This window comes from Struthio camelus, chromosome 6, assembly GCF_040807025.1.
Source record: "Struthio camelus isolate bStrCam1 chromosome 6, bStrCam1.hap1, whole genome shotgun sequence".
Classification (NCBI taxonomy): Eukaryota; Metazoa; Chordata; class Aves; order Struthioniformes; family Struthionidae; genus Struthio; species Struthio camelus.
This window is the reverse complement of record NC_090947.1, coordinates 46078573-46098678: the sequence shown is the minus strand read 5'-3', so window position 1 is coordinate 46098678 and position 20106 is coordinate 46078573. Positions and strand designations below refer to the sequence as shown.

The 20106-nt window shown below is 41.0% G+C and overlaps 1 protein-coding gene across 7 annotated transcripts in view; it reads left to right on the top strand.

Annotated features, from left to right (window-relative positions):
• ACVR1C (activin A receptor type 1C) overlaps positions 1–15002 on the top strand; it is a 51710-nt gene extending 36708 nt beyond the window's left edge. For 5 of the 7 annotated variants that reach the window (XM_068949437.1, XM_068949434.1, XM_068949435.1 and 2 more), the window contains 3 exons: positions 1444–1568; positions 1957–2087; positions 2426–3905. In XM_068949437.1, coding sequence (XP_068805538.1) covers positions 1444–1568; positions 1957–2087; positions 2426–2551 — 382 coding nt within the window. In that variant the 3' untranslated portion in view covers positions 2552–3905. Of the gene's footprint in view, positions 1–1443; positions 1569–1956; positions 2088–2425; positions 3906–4095; positions 4614–11467; positions 11638–14630 lie in introns of those variants that run through there. The other 2 variants (XR_011142046.1, XR_011142045.1) reach the window with 2 other exon arrangements.
• Positions 15003–20106: the final 5104 nt, after the last annotated feature.

Sequence of the window (20106 nt, the reverse complement as noted above, 5' to 3'; positions counted from 1 at the left end):
CTCTGGTATTAGATAACAGGTAATCAGGTGCTTATGGCTTACTGCTGTGTCCATAACTTTAAATATCTAGCTGTTACAGTAAATACCAATGTTAGTCAGCTACTATTTTTTTTCTTACCGTTTGTTACTTGGCCACCATAAGAGCATTACGTTAATGCCTGTCAACCTATTCCAAGTGTTTCTGTCATACAGCTGACTTTTCTAGTTCTAGTTCCTAGCTTGTTTAAGAAAACAACCCAGAATTGAAACAAAAAGGGATGAAATCCCTGTTCCTTTCCTGGATTTGAACATGAGCCAGCAAATGGTGCCCTTGCGGCAAAGGAGGCCAGCAGCATCCTGAACTGCGTTAGGAAGAGCGCTGCTAACAGGTCAGGGGAGGTGATCCTTCCCTTCGCCTCAGTGCTTGTCAGACGACATCTGGAGCTCTGTGTCCATTTCTGGGCTCCCCAGTACAAGAAAGACATGGACATACTGGAGTAAGTCCAGCAAAGGGCCACGAAGATGAAATTAAGGGATCGAAGCATCTATCATAGGAGGAGAGGCTGAGGGAGCTGTGACTGCGCTGGAGAGACAGCAGGGTGCTCTGAGCAGGGGTGTTGGTCTTGACAGTCTCCAGAGGTCTCTTCCATTCTCAACTATTCTGTGATTTCCTAAAGGAATTTGACTTGTTAATCCTATATCTCTTTGCTAAACCACGTTAGGAGAGGATGATTTTGGCCTTACCCTAATACAATTGATTATCCCTAGAATTTCTTCTCATCAGCAGTGGCAGTACCATGCAGAGGTATGAATCTGTCTGTGCTAATCAGGACAACTCATTTTGCTTGTTAAGTACACAAGGCGACTGTTACCTCTGCAATTAGGATTAGAGTATGTCATCCAAATTGGAACATGGTTCTGCTGCTTAGATATGGTGTTGGTCAAAATATGTGCTTTTTGATGTAGTTAGAATAGCACTCTTAGGGTTTTGATGAATCAAGATGATACATGGGAACGTGGAAGCCACAGTATTGCGCTTCCAGTCTGCTTGCTTCCATCAGGGTAGTTGTTAGTAGTTGAGGCTGAAAAAGCAGCAGCAGAATAAAGTTGAAGATTAGTATCTTTAATAAAGGACAGGGTTAGTTCTTTGTAGTAGCCTATCTCTGGCAGTAGATGGAGTTTATGGTGGCTGAATTTGTAACATGCACTTACACTGCATGGTGTGAATCATTTTCCCATTAATTTATTGTGAATCATTTTCCCATAAATTTAACATTATCAGTGTTAAATTTATCGCTGAGGCCAACTTTCTTGTTTTCGCTCAGAAGTATTGTAAAAAGGAGTGTTTTTTTCTTGTTTGTTTTAATGTAGGACTGTCTGATACCTGGCCCCCTCACACAGCAGCACAGTTGTAAACTTTCATAGGCACTTTCTCTAGCAAATTGATCTTTATATATTTTAAAGGTATATGGCTCCTGAGATACTGGATGATGTGATGAACATGAACATCTTTGAGTCGTTCAAACGAGCAGACATATACTCTCTTGGTCTAGTATACTGGGAGATAGCAAGAAGATGTTCAATTGGAGGTGAGATTTCTGCCCTCTTTATTTTGCAATCCGGACTACTTTTATGTTAAATAAAACAAAAACAATTAAAGGTACCTCCCCTCACCTTCTCAGTTATTTTGACAGTACGTGGAGGTAGAAATCTATTGCTGAGACTTGTTCTCCATTGAGTAGCTATTGGTACCAAACTATCTGTAGAGGTATGTGCATACAGGATCTGGAATAACCATGTGGATCAGAATGGGGTCTGTAGTCTGTGCTTTCTTGTGCTCCTATTTCAGGCCACAAAAATCAGGGTAGCCCCAAATGTCCCTCTCTTCCTTTTTATTGCCTATAGGAATGGTTAGAGTTTATTCTGGAGCAGCTACTTTGCATTTGGTCTGTTACCTGTACAACAAATCTTTCGTAGGAATCACTGAGGAATACCAGATGCCTTATTATGACGTTGTGCCTTCTGATCCTTCGATAGAAGATATGAGAAGGGTAGTTTGTGAGCAGAAGCTGAGACCAAATATTCCAAACCAGTGGCAAAGTTGTGAGGTAAAAGCAGTTTTCTGGTTTATAATAAAGCCTATTCAAATAAAGACAGGATTTTTCCAGTGAGACAAAAGGAACTTGTTGTCCAGCCTCCAATGAATTTAAATATGTTTCAGATACCTAGCTTTTTTCAACTCCCAAGATTAATACATACAAAACTGTCTTGGCACCAAGTGCTGAAGTTCTTTCTTTGTCTGGAATACAAGTCTTAATTTTGACATTACTGTTGGACTGTTGTTTCAGAGAGCTGTATTTTATCTTCCAGTATTGCACTTAAAAAAAAAAAAAAAAAAAAAAGGCAGCAGGTGATGGTTGACCTGTTTTTTTTTAATCATTTGAAGGCACTCCGAGTAATGGGCAGGATAATGCGTGAATGCTGGTATGCTAATGGAGCAGCTCGGTTGACTGCACTTCGTATTAAGAAGACCATTTCACAGCTCTGTGTGCAGGAAGATTCCAAAGCCTAATAAATCTCTTTGGAAGAAGAGGAAGGAATGAATTCTTCTGTTCATCTTTTAACATGTGTTGTTGTTTTTATTTCTGGTCTACCTCACGTAATGTGGTTCAGTATTTACGTGCCCAAACCAGAGCACTGACATCAAGCGTCATAGCTGACCACTGAAAGGGAAAGCTTTTGACTTGTAGTTGGTTTTATACAGCAAGTCACTGACTCGCCTTGGTTTTCTAAAGAAAAATAGACACTAGGCATAGAGCAGAAAGGAGCTTGAAACACCACTACAGTCTCCAAATAGCTTTTGCTATTCTTGTGCTTTTTATCCTAGTCAACCCCCAAATATATTGCAAATAGTCTGAACTGTTTCAAGCCTGTTTACAAAAGAAATCACACATTTTATCCTCGAGCCAGGTAAAAGACCAAATTTAATCGAGCTTTTTATGTATTTTTACATGGAAATCTGAAAAAGTGTCTGTCAGTAAAATGCATTTTTAAATACTATATTTATCATTACCTAAGCAAATAAATAAGATGAAAATTCCACTAAGCATATATACTGTGAACAAAAGCATCTAGTTTGTTTTTTTTATTAGCTTTTATTCTTATCGTCCTGATTTCTGTATAAGATGTTATAGTTAGGATTTGCAGTTATTTTGTTTTGTTCATCTGAGCTGAACATATCAGTTAAGGACCGGTTTTTCTTTTAACCAGTTAATAGGAAAAATAACACATGTAGTACTTTTCTGATACATACATAGGGATGGAATGCGAGAAATTCTACAAAAACTAAAAGTATGTTTTTTTAAATAACATTTTGCCAGTCTGTCACTGATAATATTTCTTTAGTACCTTTTGATGTTTTAGTACAAAGCTTTAATAAAATTAATTCCTGGAAAACAGTTTAAAAAAGCCAGGCCAAAAAACTAATTTCTCACTCTCCCCTTTCGTCTCCTTTCCCCAGCACACAATCTTTTGGTAAAATGAACCTAGGAAGAAAGATTCATTTCTCGTCACAGCTGTGTTACAGATCAGTCCAGCCGATTGTTTCAGAGTGCTTGGGGAAAGCCCACAAGATCTAGACCTGTGCAGGAATAGTGGCTGTAGCGCTCAGGACTGGCAGAGCTGGTGCTCAAGGCCCCTTATGCTGGAGCAATGCCTATGACTTCAGATTAATTTGCTTTCTACCGTCCTGGTTCTTGGCACTTAACATTTTAAGAGTACTTCCATGGTGGATTGGATCACCATTTGTTATTGTCTGTCGTAGATTATGGACCTGACAAACTTGTTGGGGGGGAAAAAAAAAAAAAAAAAAGTAAATTTAAAGTGCTGATGTGCTGGCACAAAGCCAATACAGCCTATTCAGAAGTGTCGTATGGGTTTCTGTAATAGCACCAGATTGATGAAAAGCGTTAACATCCCTGATCGTATTTCCACAATAGTGCAAGGTATACAAAGTGGCATATTTTTTCAAAATTCCTTAATGTTCTGTCATGTGATTAATAACCAAAATGATACATTTCATAATAATCATGGTTTTTAAAATGTCTCTAAATCCAGGCAGTCCATGGAAATTAAACCCAGAGATGTCTCCAGAGTAGTAAATTTTGGAGGAAGGAAGATTTGCAAAAATCTGATCTAGCACGCACAGCTCTGTGGAAGTAAGCTTATTAGCTAATTGTGGTATTTAAGATCAGTCTTTGACATGGAACCTCTTGAATTTTACATGGAAGAATGGGATAAACCTTTAATGAGTGGGACAATCAGTAGTATCAGAATTCCGTGTTTCATCCTGCTACACAAATTCTGGGATGTTATGGCCCTTTACGGATGTTGATAGCCCCATAACCGGGCTCTAATGAAACTTATGTGCTTGCATAACTTTTAGTCATTTTTGTTTGTGTTAAGTAATGCAAGTCTTTGCCTCACTTTATGGTCTGTTAGCCAAATGGTCGAGAATACTTTTGCTGGATTGCTGGTAGAGTGTTTTCTGTATGCTTTTCAAGATGTAATCAAATTGATTGTATAGATTTAGTTCTTATGTACTTCAACTGCATAAACTTATACCCAAACATTTCAACAGACGCATGCTTTCTAAGCCTTTTGAGGGGTAATCATTAGAACTGCTGTCATGACGCTCACATGTTTATATGAATCCAAAGTGTGATTTTGATCACTTCAGTATCAAAAAATTTGCAAACATAAGATGCAGCGTTTGTTCTTTTAGAATATAACTAAAAAAAACCCCTTATGTTAAAAAGGAAACAATCAAGGTTTTGTTTGTTTGGTTTTTTTTTTTCAAGTGGGAAGAGAAAATGTCCAATCCATTGAAATCAACTCTTACTGGCTTTGCAGAATAAGGTGTCTGAAATAAATTACAGAAGAATAAGTGTAATTTTAAATAATATGCTGATTTTAGGGCTGTTACTTCAAAAGTATTTGAACTGTGCAGGTGAGATTAACTTTTCAGAACTTTAGTACTCAGGAAGGTACCTGAATGAAGTGGTCAGTCTTTCCAAAATGCCCAGCGCTTATCAGATCCTTTTAATTTTTATTCTGAGAAAAATGCATTAAATATTTTTGAATAACCTGAGTAGTTAAAATTAAAATATGCATTAAAAACAGTACTTTAGAACAATTAGTAGCAAGGAAAACATATAAAAGAGTAAAGACTGCTGATGTTATGGAGCTGTCTTACTGGGTTGCTTGATGTTCTGAAGTAGACGTGAACAATTAGCCTGTTAAACTTTTCATAAACAGATGGGAGCAATTTGTTCGTTTACTACTTATAGTGCAGTTGCACAAAGTACATTGTTGCTTACCCATACTGATGTCATAAATCATAAAACACAGTTGTTTAAAGCAACAGAGAAATAACTAAATTGTTTTAAAACAAAAATATTTGCAGTTTTGAAAAAAGAATTCAACAAAATCAATTTCTTCCAAAGTACTGCTAGACTGAATGCAGATTTGATCTCTTTTGTCGTTAATGTTATCAAAGCATGCGTATGAACAGGTGCCTCTGAATACCCGACTAGTCTGCCCGGCTGGCTAAATCTGTTGCAGTGCCTGTTAGTTAAGAGTCACTGCAGTCATAGTTCTGCTGGCTCCAAAGGACTCCTGAAACAGGTACTTAATTGCAGTGGAGGGGAAGAAAGGTGTTTGCTGTGTGGTTTAAAGAAACCTCCTCACTAATAAAGCATGTGGTGTTTGCAGTAGTCTTGATACGTTAAGAATCATTAGTGAAAACTTGATCAGTTGCCATATGAAATGCAAAGTGACCAAAAGAGACCATGAGTTTATCTTATATGTCTTTAAAAATATATTAGTTCATTGTCTAAAACGGAGGTATTCTGTGAACTTCACAGTGATCAGAGTGCTCTCTAGGAAATTTTAACCTCTTTCCTTCCATTTTAAATTCCGTTCTATGCACTTTTTAGCTATCTTATCCTTTGAAAGTGTCTGTGTCCTTGAGCTGTATCTGATAACTGGTTTTAGAGTTTTTTTCCTCTAAACTAGATTGTACAGTGGTGGAGCCTGATGTCTATGCATCGTCTCCTCTGAGTCAGAAACTATGCTAGACTAAAATCTTGCTGTGAAATTTAAAAATGTATTTTTTGGCATAAAGCCACTGAGCAGCCTTTTTGGTGACATACTTTTGGATTGCAGCTAGGGGACGTTTACAAATGGGTTTAGTGGTTAACGTGGTAATAAATCGAAGTTTAGGAAGCTGTACTTAAATGCTTGACCCACAGTCCTGGTTGTAGATACTGTGTTGCTGCTACTGCCTGATTGTTTATTTCTTTAGGGCCCTTGCCTGTTCTCGGAAGATAATGCTTCCAAACTGAGATATGATTTGTGCGCATTAGTGTATTGAAGTAACAATTTAATCGAATTTTTGTTAGGCTCAACCTATAGGCATATTATACCAGCTTCTCCCTCATATCAGTGCAAGTCAGAAGAGTCTCTGCTAAAGTCAGTATTATATCAGTGCAAAGTTGGTATGAGAGGAGAATCTAGTCTTAACTTTAAGAAAAATTAATCCAGTCTTTGGACTTTAATGGTTGTGTGGCATATTTTACATTGCAGTTTTTCTAGGAAAGTTAGGAGAATGGGTCCTCCTCCTAACTCCTTTTTTTATTTACTTCCAAATTAGGAAATAATATGCTTCAATCCTTTTCTTCTGTATAGAGAATCCACCACTGAGACAGAAAAGGAATCTTCAGCTGGCTTCGATCAGTTCTTATCTCGTGACTTTCTTTTGTTCTGTAGCAACGGCTTGTGACTGCCGTTGTTATATAGAAGCTACATGTTTTCACTTAAACCATGGAGTAATTAAATTAGACAGGACGTGTGCAGAAGATCTTAACAAAAAAAGCCCATGTTTTTCTGCTTCTCCCCTGTGATATGCCATAGGTTAGAGTCTGTTTCTTAGCTTTTTGTTTTTGTTTTTATTCTGACCTTGCTTTGTATATAAGAATAACTACCATAAGTAATTTTTTTTAGCTGTAAATTCTGTTTTCTTATTCCTGTCATCTTGGTCAGTCTTGTGCAGTGGTGGATTTTAAAATTATGATTATTTACTTTCTCTAATAGTCTCTGAAAATTATTGAACAGTCTTGGAATTTGAAGGAGATCCGTTTGGAACTAACCTATCTGTAAGAACGATATTGTTCTCAACTAAATTATATTCAGATTTTATGATGTCTCTTTACAGGACACAGCTCCATCCCTAATTAATACTTTAGATTTTTTCTTATATGTCTTACAGCATTGAAAAGTTCTGATCTATTTTCCCTTGTTTTCTACTTAGCTCAATGTTTCTGCATTGATTTTCTTTTTCCTTTTGGTTTTTTTTTGCTGAGGGTTAAATGTGCATTTTAGTAAGCTGAGGTTACCATGTCTGCCTTCCAAAAAAAAAAAAAAAAAAGAAAGCAAGCTTAGTCACCTTTTCCCTCAATGTAGAATCATAGAATCATCCTGCTCAAATTTAAAAACAGAGAGATACTCAGACGCTTCTTTGTTGTTTCAGGGAGTCTTTAAGGTTCTTGAGAGAGTTTACTAACTTTCCCGCTAATCTTCATTTAAAGCACAAGTTCTTAAGGTGTAGAATTTTTCAAACTTGAGCATGCTTAAGTGAAGTCACCACGTCTAGCCTTTCCTAATTTGTGTGTCTAATTTGGAGGGGTTACTATCTTTTTTTTAATTCACTTTTATTAAAAACCTAAAACTTAATGCATAGAATACGAAGTGAAAGGGAAAGCTAGTTAATTCACTTTTTCCTCTAGCACCTAACTTTTTTTTGCTGTTTCCTTAATTCTCCTTTCCAGAACACCCTATGAGAAATTCACTGTTTAATGTTAAATACCTTTTGCACTTTGCTATTTTTATAGTCATTTGCACTTAACCAAAATCATTCCCTTATGTAATCCTGAAATGAATTCTATAATATCTTAGCCATTGTTACTTCACTCTTTTTTTTTTTTTGTAATACATTCATAAACCATAAATAAACTTGTTTAGAAACATGTCTAGTCCCTACAACAGGTCTTAAAATTGAACAGAGTGAAATCTTCTCGGTGTCTGCGTGGATCTTGTCTCACTCTGTATGAGGTCAGGCTGCCCGTCAGTGAAGAGGCCGAATCTTCAGCGCGTCTTTGCTAATGGGAAGGAAGTTTTTCTATTTCACTCCCTGTTGCTGCAAACAGTACCCTGTGAACTGCCATACCACTACATGGCAACGTTTGGCAGCATTACGTCTGAGCGTGGCAGGTGTTGTTTCTGCAGAGCAGCCGGTGAGCCGCCGTGCCGAAGGAGGTGTCCAGGACAGCCGCCCTGGAGCGGGCGGGCGCCCGGCCTGACTCGCAGGGGCGCTGGCGCTTGCTTCAGGCAGCTTTCCCTTGGGAGCGCGGGACTGGCGGTGCCTCAGCAGCAAGTTCCTGGAGTTTGTAAATGTGAGATCAGAATTAGGCCCGGTAAGGTGTTTCCTAAATGCGGTTTGGGGACTGCAGTTTTCATACCACAAATTTCATTGTGAAACCTGGTGGGAGAATATTCTCCTGCGTTGTCCTCAGTCTACAGATTAAAATGCACGAACGCATTTTTGTGGCTAGTGTAGTGGTGCATGTTTATAAAGACTGTGGTTCAAAAATTCCTGTTATGGTTTAATACAAATTTTGTGAAGTTGTCTTTGGCCTGCTGATAAAGCACCATGCCGCCTATTGCAGGTGCTATGCAACAACAGCACTAGGAATTAGTTGCCTTGTGTAAAAAGGGACAGTATTAACTGGATATTGCAAGCTGCATGTTTGTGATTTTAACTGACACGGTAAGATCATCATTATGTGTTGTGATAACTCTTTATGAAGCCTTTAGGGAGAGATATCCCTGTTCTCTTTTATCAGGCAGCAAAATTTATGAATGTACGAGGGGAAAAAAGCATTAAAAGGTACGATATATTTCTACAGAATATAAGAAATGTGCAATAAATTGTAACCAAAGGCTCTGAATGTATTTTCTGCATAAATAGACCATGTATTTTGAATGTAGCTATTACATTTGTGTCTGAATCTGCTGTGGTTTTGCATCTCCAAAGAGATATGTGTAATATTTTGTCAATTTACAAGCTGGTTTCTGGGTTGTCTGATTTTTACAGAAGCATTAATATTTTATCTGGAAGTACTGTAATATTTTAGAACTTAGTATAGTAGTAAAGTGATAAAATTCAACTTTCATATTGTGAAATACCTAGTGTAGTGTACACTGTAGCAAGTTTATTTTTAAAACTTTTGCTAAAGTTATTGCTTGATATTTCAGCTGCCCTGAATGTAAATACTTTGTTTAGATGTTGTATTTTGTATGCATATTTTACATACCAACCTACTTTCCGTAAAAAGTGGCAATTTTAATAAATTAAGCACTCTGCCATTGTGTAAAGTTAAAACTTTATGTTATTCATTTTGCAAGAAGAAAAAATGTATGAGACTAAGGGCTATTTCAGGTACCCTTTAGAGAGTGGAGGTTTCAAACATATTTAAAAACCGTGGGTTTTTGCACAAAAACCTGCAGCTGAGTAAAGGGGAGCAACCTGGCTCCCTGCTGACAGAGCCTGAGCAGACTGGTGCTGAGCCACCACAAGGCGTTCGCGCGAGTAGCTGGCGCTGTGCTCTTCAGGAGACATCTTTGGGACGTCGGGGACCCAGGACGAGAAAAGGCCGATAGCTGGGCAGCTCGTGTCAGACGTGACTGTGGCATGAGCTGCTCTGCCTGATAAACCCCAGCAGCCAGTGCATGGCACCTCTAGGGTGGTGGCTCTCGCTGCTGCATGCTTCCCGGGCACTCACTGCAGCTGCCGTGAAGTTCACAGGCCGGGCACATGTCAGAGGAGGCAGAGTGAGACCTGTGGGGAGTCTGCACCTCCAGCAGGTCACTTTTCTGCGACCTGCGGATGGTCTGGGGGAGGGGAGACACCCACTAACCACTGGGATCTCGGAAACTCTAGTTGTTCCTCAAGCAGAGCTCTGAAGTCCGCAGAGGCTGGGAAAGCACAAATTCCTGATGGCCACCATTTCCTCAGCTTCCTGAAAATGGGCAATAAGCCATGTCCGGAAGGGCTCCTAATCCACAGCTGGCGTTGTGCGTGCTTTTTGGATTCCAGCACTGGTGGGGCAGTGTGTGGTGGAGGATGAATAAATTCTGCCTTGCTATTCTTCCTTGCGTGCACATTTACTAGGATGCTGGTGTATAATGAATATGGATGTTGCACAAAACACTGAGTTTGTGCTTACAGCTATGATGAACCCTTATTATAGTAAAGGAGACAAAACGCTAACAGGTAACTCTTCTCAACCAGAGCGTTCCTCCCTGTTTGGGAAACTGCACCTTCTTTCCCATGCTGGAGATGATCATTTTTGAGATCAGGGCTTGATTTTGTAATGCTTGTAGTGAGGAGAGAATACACTTAGCTTTGGCACGTTGTTCTTGCACCTGTGGTATTGTGAATTTTGCTCATCAGCTTTGGCTGAGCTCCCTTGAATGCACTGGTCACCTGATGATGTTCTTTCAGTTGTTTAAGTTTTCACCGATGTAAATCTGAGAGAGTGAATCCAGCTCACGCAGAGCACTTGAGTTCTCAAGTCCTTGTTTGAAAATCCCCCTTATATAAACATAACCTAGGGATTTAAGTCAGAGTTTATTCAAATTAAAAGCAAGTCAAAATGAAATTCACCACCCTACTTCAAGGCAACGTGGAGACTTCCACTGCCTTTGAACAGTATTTTGGTCTTTTTTCCCCCTAACGTTATAATAAAGGGGATTGCTTGTGAGCTCTGTCCGTCCACAGTAGCGAAGGGGAACTTACCAAATGCACTCTCACTTTTTGGTAACTGCACATTTCAAGAACATTTTACTTGTCAGATATGGCACAGTTTATAAAATATGTATACTCAATTTCTTGAAGGAAAGCGATAGGTCTAGTGCAGATCCTCAGCAAAACAAATGCCGTCTGTGGCCTGTTTGTGAGTGTAGGCTGCCACCCCCTGGTCCGTGCTGTACCTAGCGGGTTTTGATGGCTTTGGGGTTAAAGCTGGATGGAAAACTTTGTAAGGAAAGAAAATGAAATGCTGCCCTTCGAGCAGTGTGTGCAGTTCTTGCTTCCTTGGATATCCCCTTTGTCCGCACACGTGACAGGAGAAAGGAGCAGATTAGCTCCTGTTGAAGTGATGCATGCTTTGGTACGTGGGGTGCTGCCTGTGCTCCTGTGACTCCAGGGGTCAGTATCAGGCTCAGGGGCTGGCACATCAGCAAAGTACCAAACGCTTTAATGTGGGGAGAGGTGTTCAAGAGAAACTACTCAGCGGGAGGATTGTAAATCGTGTGGCTAAGCTTTGGGTAGAAAAGTGAAAGGGCTAATTCTTCATTTTCTTGTGTTAAGGTAAATCAACTCCACAGAAGTCTACGGAGCACCATCAGTGATAAACCTGGTATCAAAGAGAAAAGAAGCCGGCTGCAGAAATCCCTGAAGCTACAGGTTCACGTCCTGCAGAAAATGACTCATTTCTTGCTCCTTCTGCCTGGATAACATGAGTGTTAGACAGCAACCCTGTAGGTATCTTAGCTTTAAAAAGATGTAAGCTTCAGAAGTGGGTAGATTTGCATGAACACTGCTCCCAAGGAAGTTTCCCACTATTTTCTGTACATTTGGAGTTAGGTTAAGAGTGAACTTAAAGTCTTGCCGAGATATGAACAACTGCATTTTTTTTATAAGGATATGACTCCTCTCTGAGATCTGTAGCTGCTGTTTCCTGTCCCTGTTTGTCATGTAGTGACCTGAATTCATAGTAATTAGACTAGAAATTGCTGTAACTTAGCATGCAATGCACAAGGGCTTTGTAGTGGAAGATATTTATGAGGTTAAAAGAACTCAGTGAGTTTTCTAAGAGGCTGAAAAGCGATGTATAAACATGTGCTAGTTAGTATAAACAGCTTGTATGCTTGTCCGTAGAAAAGAGAAGTGCATATCTGCAAATGATCTGCCAAGCATCCAACCAGTCATTGCATGCCCAGTTTATTTATGTAACTATGGGAATAGCACAGTCCCATTGGCAAATAACTCTGGTGTTCGGAAACCTGGTACGTGTTGTTTTCACTTCCTTTAAATGTTTCATTAATTCTTTCCTGGGCCTGATGGACTGTGGGACTTAAGGGAACATGTGAGCTCAGGGGAGGCCAGGAAATGTATGGATAGAAAGGAGGAAAAAATAGCAAAAAGAAAAGCCATTCCCACTAAACTGGCTGCAGCTTTATTATGCTGGAGAGGCAGGATCCCCTCCTCTCTCGTTATGTGTTTCATTGTCTTTTAATTGATTTGTAGCAATTTCGTTAGACTCGTCTTCACGAGTGCGTTCTTTGTCTGCAGCAGTACAGATCATAGGACACCATTTAATGAGTCTACCCCACAGCTTGAGGCCTCATCTTTCTTTGGAGAGTGGAAGCAAGGAACTTTATTTTAAGGTTCTGTCACTTTAATATTAAAGAGTGGACTTTAGATCCTGCTGTCATTAATACTGGAATGAATATGGAATCGGGCATATGACTAGAATGTATGCGCAAAGTAAAAGAAATTGAAGGAAGCTGCGATTTTTCCTTTAAATGCTTTATGAAGTTTCTCTTTTCAAATGACTATCCAAAGCATTGCAATGGACTTTTGTGTATGTTTATAATACACAATGTGTATGCTTATAATAACTTACTAAGTCCATGTTCCAGATCTGGTAATGACATGTCCTGCAAATGCATTGTTATCCTGTTCATGCTAATCCTTTCAACGAGCCATCTAAGGGGAAGGATGGGGTGTGTCCTGCACTCCAAAAGCGGTGGCAATCAAATCACTGAAAAATAGGCTTCAAACTGCTCTGTGCTGGGAGTGTTTGATGTAACCCTAGATGCCTCCAGAAGCAGAGGAATATTCTACTGAGAAGCACTCTTGTTTCATAGGACTGGCATAACAGCCACAACTGTTTCTTCTGTTTAGAAATTTATTTCTAGTGAAATAGGAAACAAATCATAGTGGGGTTAAAAATTGTATTGACACTTCAGGCCCTCTCGTGGATGAATGAGCTACTGCAGCAAGATGTATGTCACACAGAAAAAGGCCAGTAAAACTACTCTGTACAGACTTTGTGGTAGTGATGGCATCTAGAACAGCAGCAGATTTTGTATTTAACATGATTTAAATAGATTTGTCTAGTTGTTCTCATCCAGGATAAATATAATAGCTGGCGAGCTGTATTTACAGAACTGTGCTGTAAGAGGTGTTCGGTCAAATGGATGACTTGCTGCCAGCAAGTGCAGTAGACCCGTTAGAGCAGCCTGGTAGTCCCTTACGCTGTGTGAGAATTATCTCCCCGACACCTACTCAAAGGTAACAATTCCCCTGTGTCAAGGCAGTGTGGTGACATTTTCCATTTCCAGATTTCTTTGTAGACAAGAGTCCTTTGTAAGCAGCTGATAGCTATTTGAGGCTACCAGATATAAACTTTGTTACTTGTAAAGCAAAACTTTCCTTTTGTCTAGGAGGCAAAATACAGGAAAATAAAAGAAAACTAATGCCAATAAACAAAGAAACAAATGTTATTTTTGGATATTTTCTAGTTTTTGATAAACCTACTTTGGAGCAAGTGCTCCAACTTAGCAGTAAAATCAAGAACACTGTTTGCTAAAATTAAATAGCAAGATATAAACAGAACAGAAAAAAAAAGTGAAAGATTAATGAGATTAATATAAAATTTATACTCAGATGAGCTTTCACATTGGGAAGAAAAGAAAAAGTTTGTATAAAATCAACTTTCTTTTAAAGTTTTTTAAATTCTGTTGAAGAATAAATAAGACAGATGAAAATTATCTTTTATTGAAACAAGATACAAATGGAATGCTACAACACAGCGATACTGAAGCTGTGAGGATCTCTCGTAATGTATAGGCACCTATTTGCTTATGTCTACCTGCATCTGAATGCCCTTTACCTGCTCCTGAGAGATGTTAGGACTGCTAAGCTATGTGCCACAAATCTATACTAACAATAGCTAGCAGAAATCTCCATTGACATGATTTTGTTTTGCTGAGGACCATATGAACCTACACTTTATCCCTGATAACACAGGTCTCTCTCAGACACCCAAACGCCAGCACCAGTGGTGCACAGTATAGCAACCATCATGAAATGCTGATGGATCCAGAGATTTTTTTTTTTTTTTTAACAATGTTGGGGTGTAGTCAGATGACTACAAGCAACAAATTAGTGTCTGTCAGGAAGCTGCTACTTCTCAGCTGAAATGACTCTTTTATGATTGAAACTAATGGCAAAAAGCTAACTTTTTTACTCTGCAATATTTTGTGCACATAGGCAAAAGTTACGGCAGCCCAGCTAAAGGGCAATAAATGTCGCTAGGTCAGTCACTTGGATCTAGCCCATTGCATACCCAGTTTATGGTTTATTTTGCTGTCTTTAGCTGTATGTATGTTTTACCTCATAAAGCCTGTGAAGAGAACTGATGAATTACGATGCAGACTACTGATTGAGATTTTGTCCTTTCTAGGAAGAATACAGGTCTAGACTCTTCTCTGGTGTGGACTGGCATTAGCTCCTGCTGCCCTCACTGGGAGGAGACCAACTTGTGTATGAAGCGGAACACAAATGGTTTATCTTTAATATGGTTATGTATATAAAATCTCTGTGCATGTGTTCGTACACGCACATACACATATACATGTGTGTATACACACACATTTATACATATTATATGAAAACATACCAATTTTTAAACTGTATATACAATTATAAAACTGAGGATTTTTTTATGTTCTGTTTTTCTCCAACTAGTTTATATCCTAAAGTCTAATTATTTTCCTTAAATATACTGTTGTATACTTGGTATACATTTGTTTAAAAATGAACTGTACAGATGTTTGAGCTATTTTTGGATTTCTGCTTATGCACCTGAAGCTGCATGCTGTTTGATTTGTTTTGAAATATCTTTCTGATTTCACTGGTGAGTTAAATGAGAGGTATGGGAAACTGACTGACTATGAAAGAGTAACCAAGATAATGGTTCAGGATTGTTTTCTTACACTTGTGCAGGTATTTAAAAGCCTACTAGGAAATCATGTAAACTCAGGTTATACAGAAGTTAGCAATCTAACATTTTCTGTATGCTTTCAGCCATCAGCAGCAGGAGTATTGTTATTCAAGACTTCTTGAAAATCAGCCCTACGTCTCATCTTCCGTATACTGAAAAATCATGTTTTGATTAGCAAAGCAGAGAAGGGCGCATGAGATAGGTTAGCCACTATGGTGTGAAGCCTACTGTGTAATACTCATTTAGGTACTCAAACCGTTACTCTGATTCGTTACGTGGTTTGCCAGCTACATGTCAAGTGGAAAATTTGGTAGTGCAGAAGACTAGGTAGTGAGACAGAATAGCTTTTTGTGGTATTTCTATATTTGGAAGTGTGCCATAAAAAGTCTTTTTCCCCAAAACTGCAGAGAGAAAATACTTGCTTTATATTATGCAGCAGGTTTCATCCCTTCCTTGAGGAGGGTTTATGTCCTCCCGTAAAACTAGTCTGTCTCACAGTATATGAAGCTATTCGGATTAGACCAACTCACTGGAACATTCTCATGTTGCCTTTTCAGCAAGATCACTTAAGAACTGAATTCTGTTTTCATTATATGCATACAAATCCTTCCTAAGTCTGTGGCCGTTCATCCAGTTATTTTAGTGTAATATCAATCCCTTAATGTCCCAATAGTTCTTAGCCTCCTTTCCAAACAGCTGGAAATTTGCCTCAGTAAATTAGACTGAAGAAGATGTATGAGGAATGGGTAGAGTAGAGCCTGAACGTGTGCAAGACAACACAGGAACGGAATGTGAGTGGGAAAGCCAGCCTAGACCTATGGAAATAACGACACTGAGAAAGCAACATGTTTAATTTGTCAGATAATGTTGCAATAAGGCAGCAGCTACTCATCATGAATGAATTATGCCAAAGGTTTCTCAGATTTCAGGGCCGTAGTTTGAATTCTGAATCCAAGACTGACTATAAAAATCATAGCGGTTCCTACAGCTGTCTGGATGAGAAGAACCAGCAGTACAAGTAGTGCCTCCAGTGTTTAGTTACAGATTATCTGTAGTTCCTGGAAAGTGCTCTGATGTACAGTAGAGAGTCCCTCAGCAGATACCAGTGCTGGCGATAATTTTGGGAATTGGTTTAGCTGTAGAGAGAACGGGTGGGAGAGACAGAAATTCTCAGCACAGGAAAGCTCTGAGGCTAGAGAGGCCAGGGGATAAGTCTGAAAGGTTGCAGGACGATCTGAAGATACAGGGACCTCCGCAGAAGGCTGCAGGGACAGGCCTGAAAAATGTGAGGAAGTGGAGGTGAGAGCTAAGTAGAAGGAACCCAGAGTTGAATGAAGAGGAAGAGGAGTAATCACCAAAAACTAGAGCTCCTAGACAAAGATCTATAAAGGATTAGATCCATATGAAAGAGAGAAGTAGCTGCTCTCTGGGGTCTGAGGTAACTATGGAAAACAAGGATTTTCTGGTTTCCCTCCACAGAAACTGCTAGGAAAAAAGGAAGACCCTGCCATGAGGAAGACCCACGGTTCCTCATGCAGAATCACTAGCCTACCGACAGTAACAGCATGTTAGAGAACTTTAAAATACAAGATAAACATTAACTAATAATGATGGTTGGCCTGTGCATGTAGCTTCATATACTTTACTTAGGAATTTAGCACTGCGATGGACTCATCTGAAGAGCTACTGAGGAACCTCTGCAGGTGTCGTGTAGCCTGTCCAAAGAGGTATGTTAACTCATGCTCTAGCTCTGCCTCTCCAGTGGTGGACTAGGGGAGTTGCAAAAAGTTTTGTTACTTCTCCAAGGACTCCCATCTGCTCTCTGAAAGGAAAACAGGCTTCTCGTAGCTCAAATTCTGACAGCAGAAACTAGTGTCTTTGCTGCAGGTGAGAGAGCTTAAGCAGAACATCTTTTGTGATTTTCCCCGAGGTCAGAGAGTAAATGGATGATGCAGGAGGCAAGCAGCAGGTTCTGACTCATGCTTTCCTTGTTCCTTTGATTTCACTTAATGTAATCTTGAGTCAGGGCATCAAGCTGGCAATCAGTCTATGGTAGACAAGCTCATATGTTGGAAAGACCTGACGCTCAGAGTGGCCATACACTGCTTCTGTTTGTTAGAGAAAGCATGTCTCGAGCGCAGGGCCACTCTGCAAAGCCTATGCACAGTGGGTCAGCAGAGAGGTGCTGCTCACACACATCGGCATTGCATCATCCTGCTCCCATTCTGGTGGCACCCAGCAGCACAGGAAGGACTCACAGCACTCAAACAGTGCTAATGATCTTCAGGTGCGTGTGGTGCCCCCCCTGTTAGGCGGTATTAGAACTCGGTTGCTAGAACAACTTGGCCTAATTTATGTCTGTCTGTTGCGATGGAAGATTTTATTTGTTTCTTTTCTCAGCTTGTTTGGAGATGAGTCACTTGGTTTCAAAAACGTAAAAGAAGATTACCTGAGGAACTGAAATGCACTTTGTTTATTTTCAAAGGCACTTAGCAAAACGATGGTGAGCAGAAAAGGAGGAAGAGGCTTTGAGTCACTGTGGTCTCTACATTACTCAGCTTGCTTTAGAAAGTAAGCAGATGCCATCCCTGAGATGCAGCTTATTTTTCTTAGGAAAAATTAGACAGCTTTCCTGTCTGCCATAATTTTTGTCTCCCCTCTGAACAAGCAGCATGGAGGAGGTGAAAGATGCATAAACTGAACAGGGTCAGTTCCCAGTTCCCTCTGAATCTGCTTGAGCACTCTTTCCCATGTACAGAGGTGAAGGACATATTTCTGCAAATGTCCATGTTTTATTCGTATGGTATGCAGATCTGTCTACCAGGAAAGATTCAGAGACCACAGTGACTCGTTATACACCAGCTATAAATTTACCCGCTGTATTTATTAGCTGTGTTGGATGAGCAAGGAACTGCTGGCAAAACTCCAGCAGAAGAAGGAAGTGTACAGAATGTGGAAAAGGGGACAGGCCACTTGGGAGGAATACAGGGACGTTGTCAGAGCGTGCAGGGATGCGACAAGGAAGGCTAAGGCCCAGTTGGAATTAAATCTGGCAAGGGATGTCAAGGACAACAAGAAGGCCTTCCTCAAATACATCCATAGCAAAAGGAAGACTAGGGAAAACGTGGGCCCGCTGCTGAATGGGGCGGGTGCCCTGGTGACGAAGGATACAGAGAAGGCAGAGTTATTGAATGCCTTCTTTGCTTCCGTCTTCACTGCTAAGGCCAGTCCTCAGGAATTCCAGACCTTGGAGACAAGAGAGGAAGGCTGGAGAAAGGAAGACTCTCCCTTGGCGGAGGAGGATCAGGTTAGAGATCTTTGGTCCAAACTTGACATCCATAAATCCATGGGCCCCGATGGGATGCACCCACGAGTGCTGAGGGAGCTGGCGGATGTTATCGCTAGGCCACTCTCCATCATCTTGGAAAGGTCCTGGAGATCAGGAGAGGTGCCTGAGGACTGGAAGAAAGCCAATGTCACGCCAGTCTTCAAAAAGGGCAAGAAGGAGGAGCCAGGAAACTACAGGCCTGTCAGCCTCACCTCCATCCCTGGAAAGGTGATGGAACAGCTCCTCCTGGAGGTCATCACTAAGCATCTGGAGGACAAGAAGGTGATCAGGAACAGTCAGCATGGATTCACCAGAGGGAAGTCATGCTTGACCAATCTGATAGCCTTCTCTGATGGAATGACTGGCTGGGTAGGTGAGGGGAGAGCAGTGGAGGTTGTCTTTCTGGACTTCAGCAAGGCTTTTGACACTGTCTCCCATCCTCCTAGGCAAGCTCAGGAAGTGTAGGTTAGATGAGTGGACAGTGGGGTGGATGGAGAACTGGCTGGATGGCCGAACTCAGAGGGTTGTGGTGAATGGCGCAGAGTCAAGTTGGAGGCCTGTAGCTAGTGGTGTCCCCCAGGGGTCAGTCCTGGGTCCAGTCTTGTTCAGCGTATTCATCAATGACCTGGAGGAAGGGCCGGAGTGCACCCTCAGCAAGTTTGCTGATGATACTAAACTGGGAGGAGTGGCTGACACACCAGAAGACTGTGCTGCCATTCAGAGGGACCTGGACAGGCTGGAGAGGTGGGCGGAGAGGAACCTCCTGAAGTTCAACAAAGGCAAGTGCAAGGTCCTGCACCTAGGCAGCAATAATCCCATGCACCAGTACAGGCTGGGGGCTGACCTGCTGGAAAGTAGCTCTGCAGAGAAGGACCTGGGAGTGCTGGTGGACAACAAGTTAAACATGAGCCAGCAGTGTGCCCTTGTGGCCAAGAAGGCCAATGGTCTCCTGGGGTGCATTAGGAAGAGCATTGCCAGCAGGTGGAGGGAGGTGATCCTGCCCCTCTCCTCAGCCCTGGGGAGGCCTCACCTGGAGTACTGTGTCCAGTTCTGGGCTCCCCAGTACCAGAGAGACATGGCACTCCTGGAGAGAGTCCAGCGGAGGGCTACCAAGATGATTAGAGGGCTGGAGCACCTCTCCTATGAAGAAAGACTGCAAGAGCTGGGCCTGTTCAGCCTGGAGAAGAGAAGATTGAGAGGGGATCTCATCAATGTGTACAAGTATCTGCAGGGGGAGTGTCAAGAGGATGAGGCCAGCCTCTTCTCCGTGGTGCCCAGCAACAGGACAAGAGGCAACGGGCAGAAACTGAACCACAGGCAGTTCCATCTGAACCTGAGAAAAAACTTCTTCACTGTGAGGGTGACAGAGCACTGGAACAGGTTGCCCGGAGAGGTAGTGGAGTCTCCTTCCCTGGAGATATTCAAAACCCGTCTGGATGTGATCCTGGGCAATATGCTCTAGGTGACCCTGCTTGAGCGGGGAGGTTGGACTAGATGATCTCCAGAGGTCCCATCCAACCTAAACGATTCTGTGATTCTGTGTGTTCTGACAGAATGTTTCCCTGTTGCGTGATGCTAGTTTCTGGAGGGATGAACGTTTTCCATGGA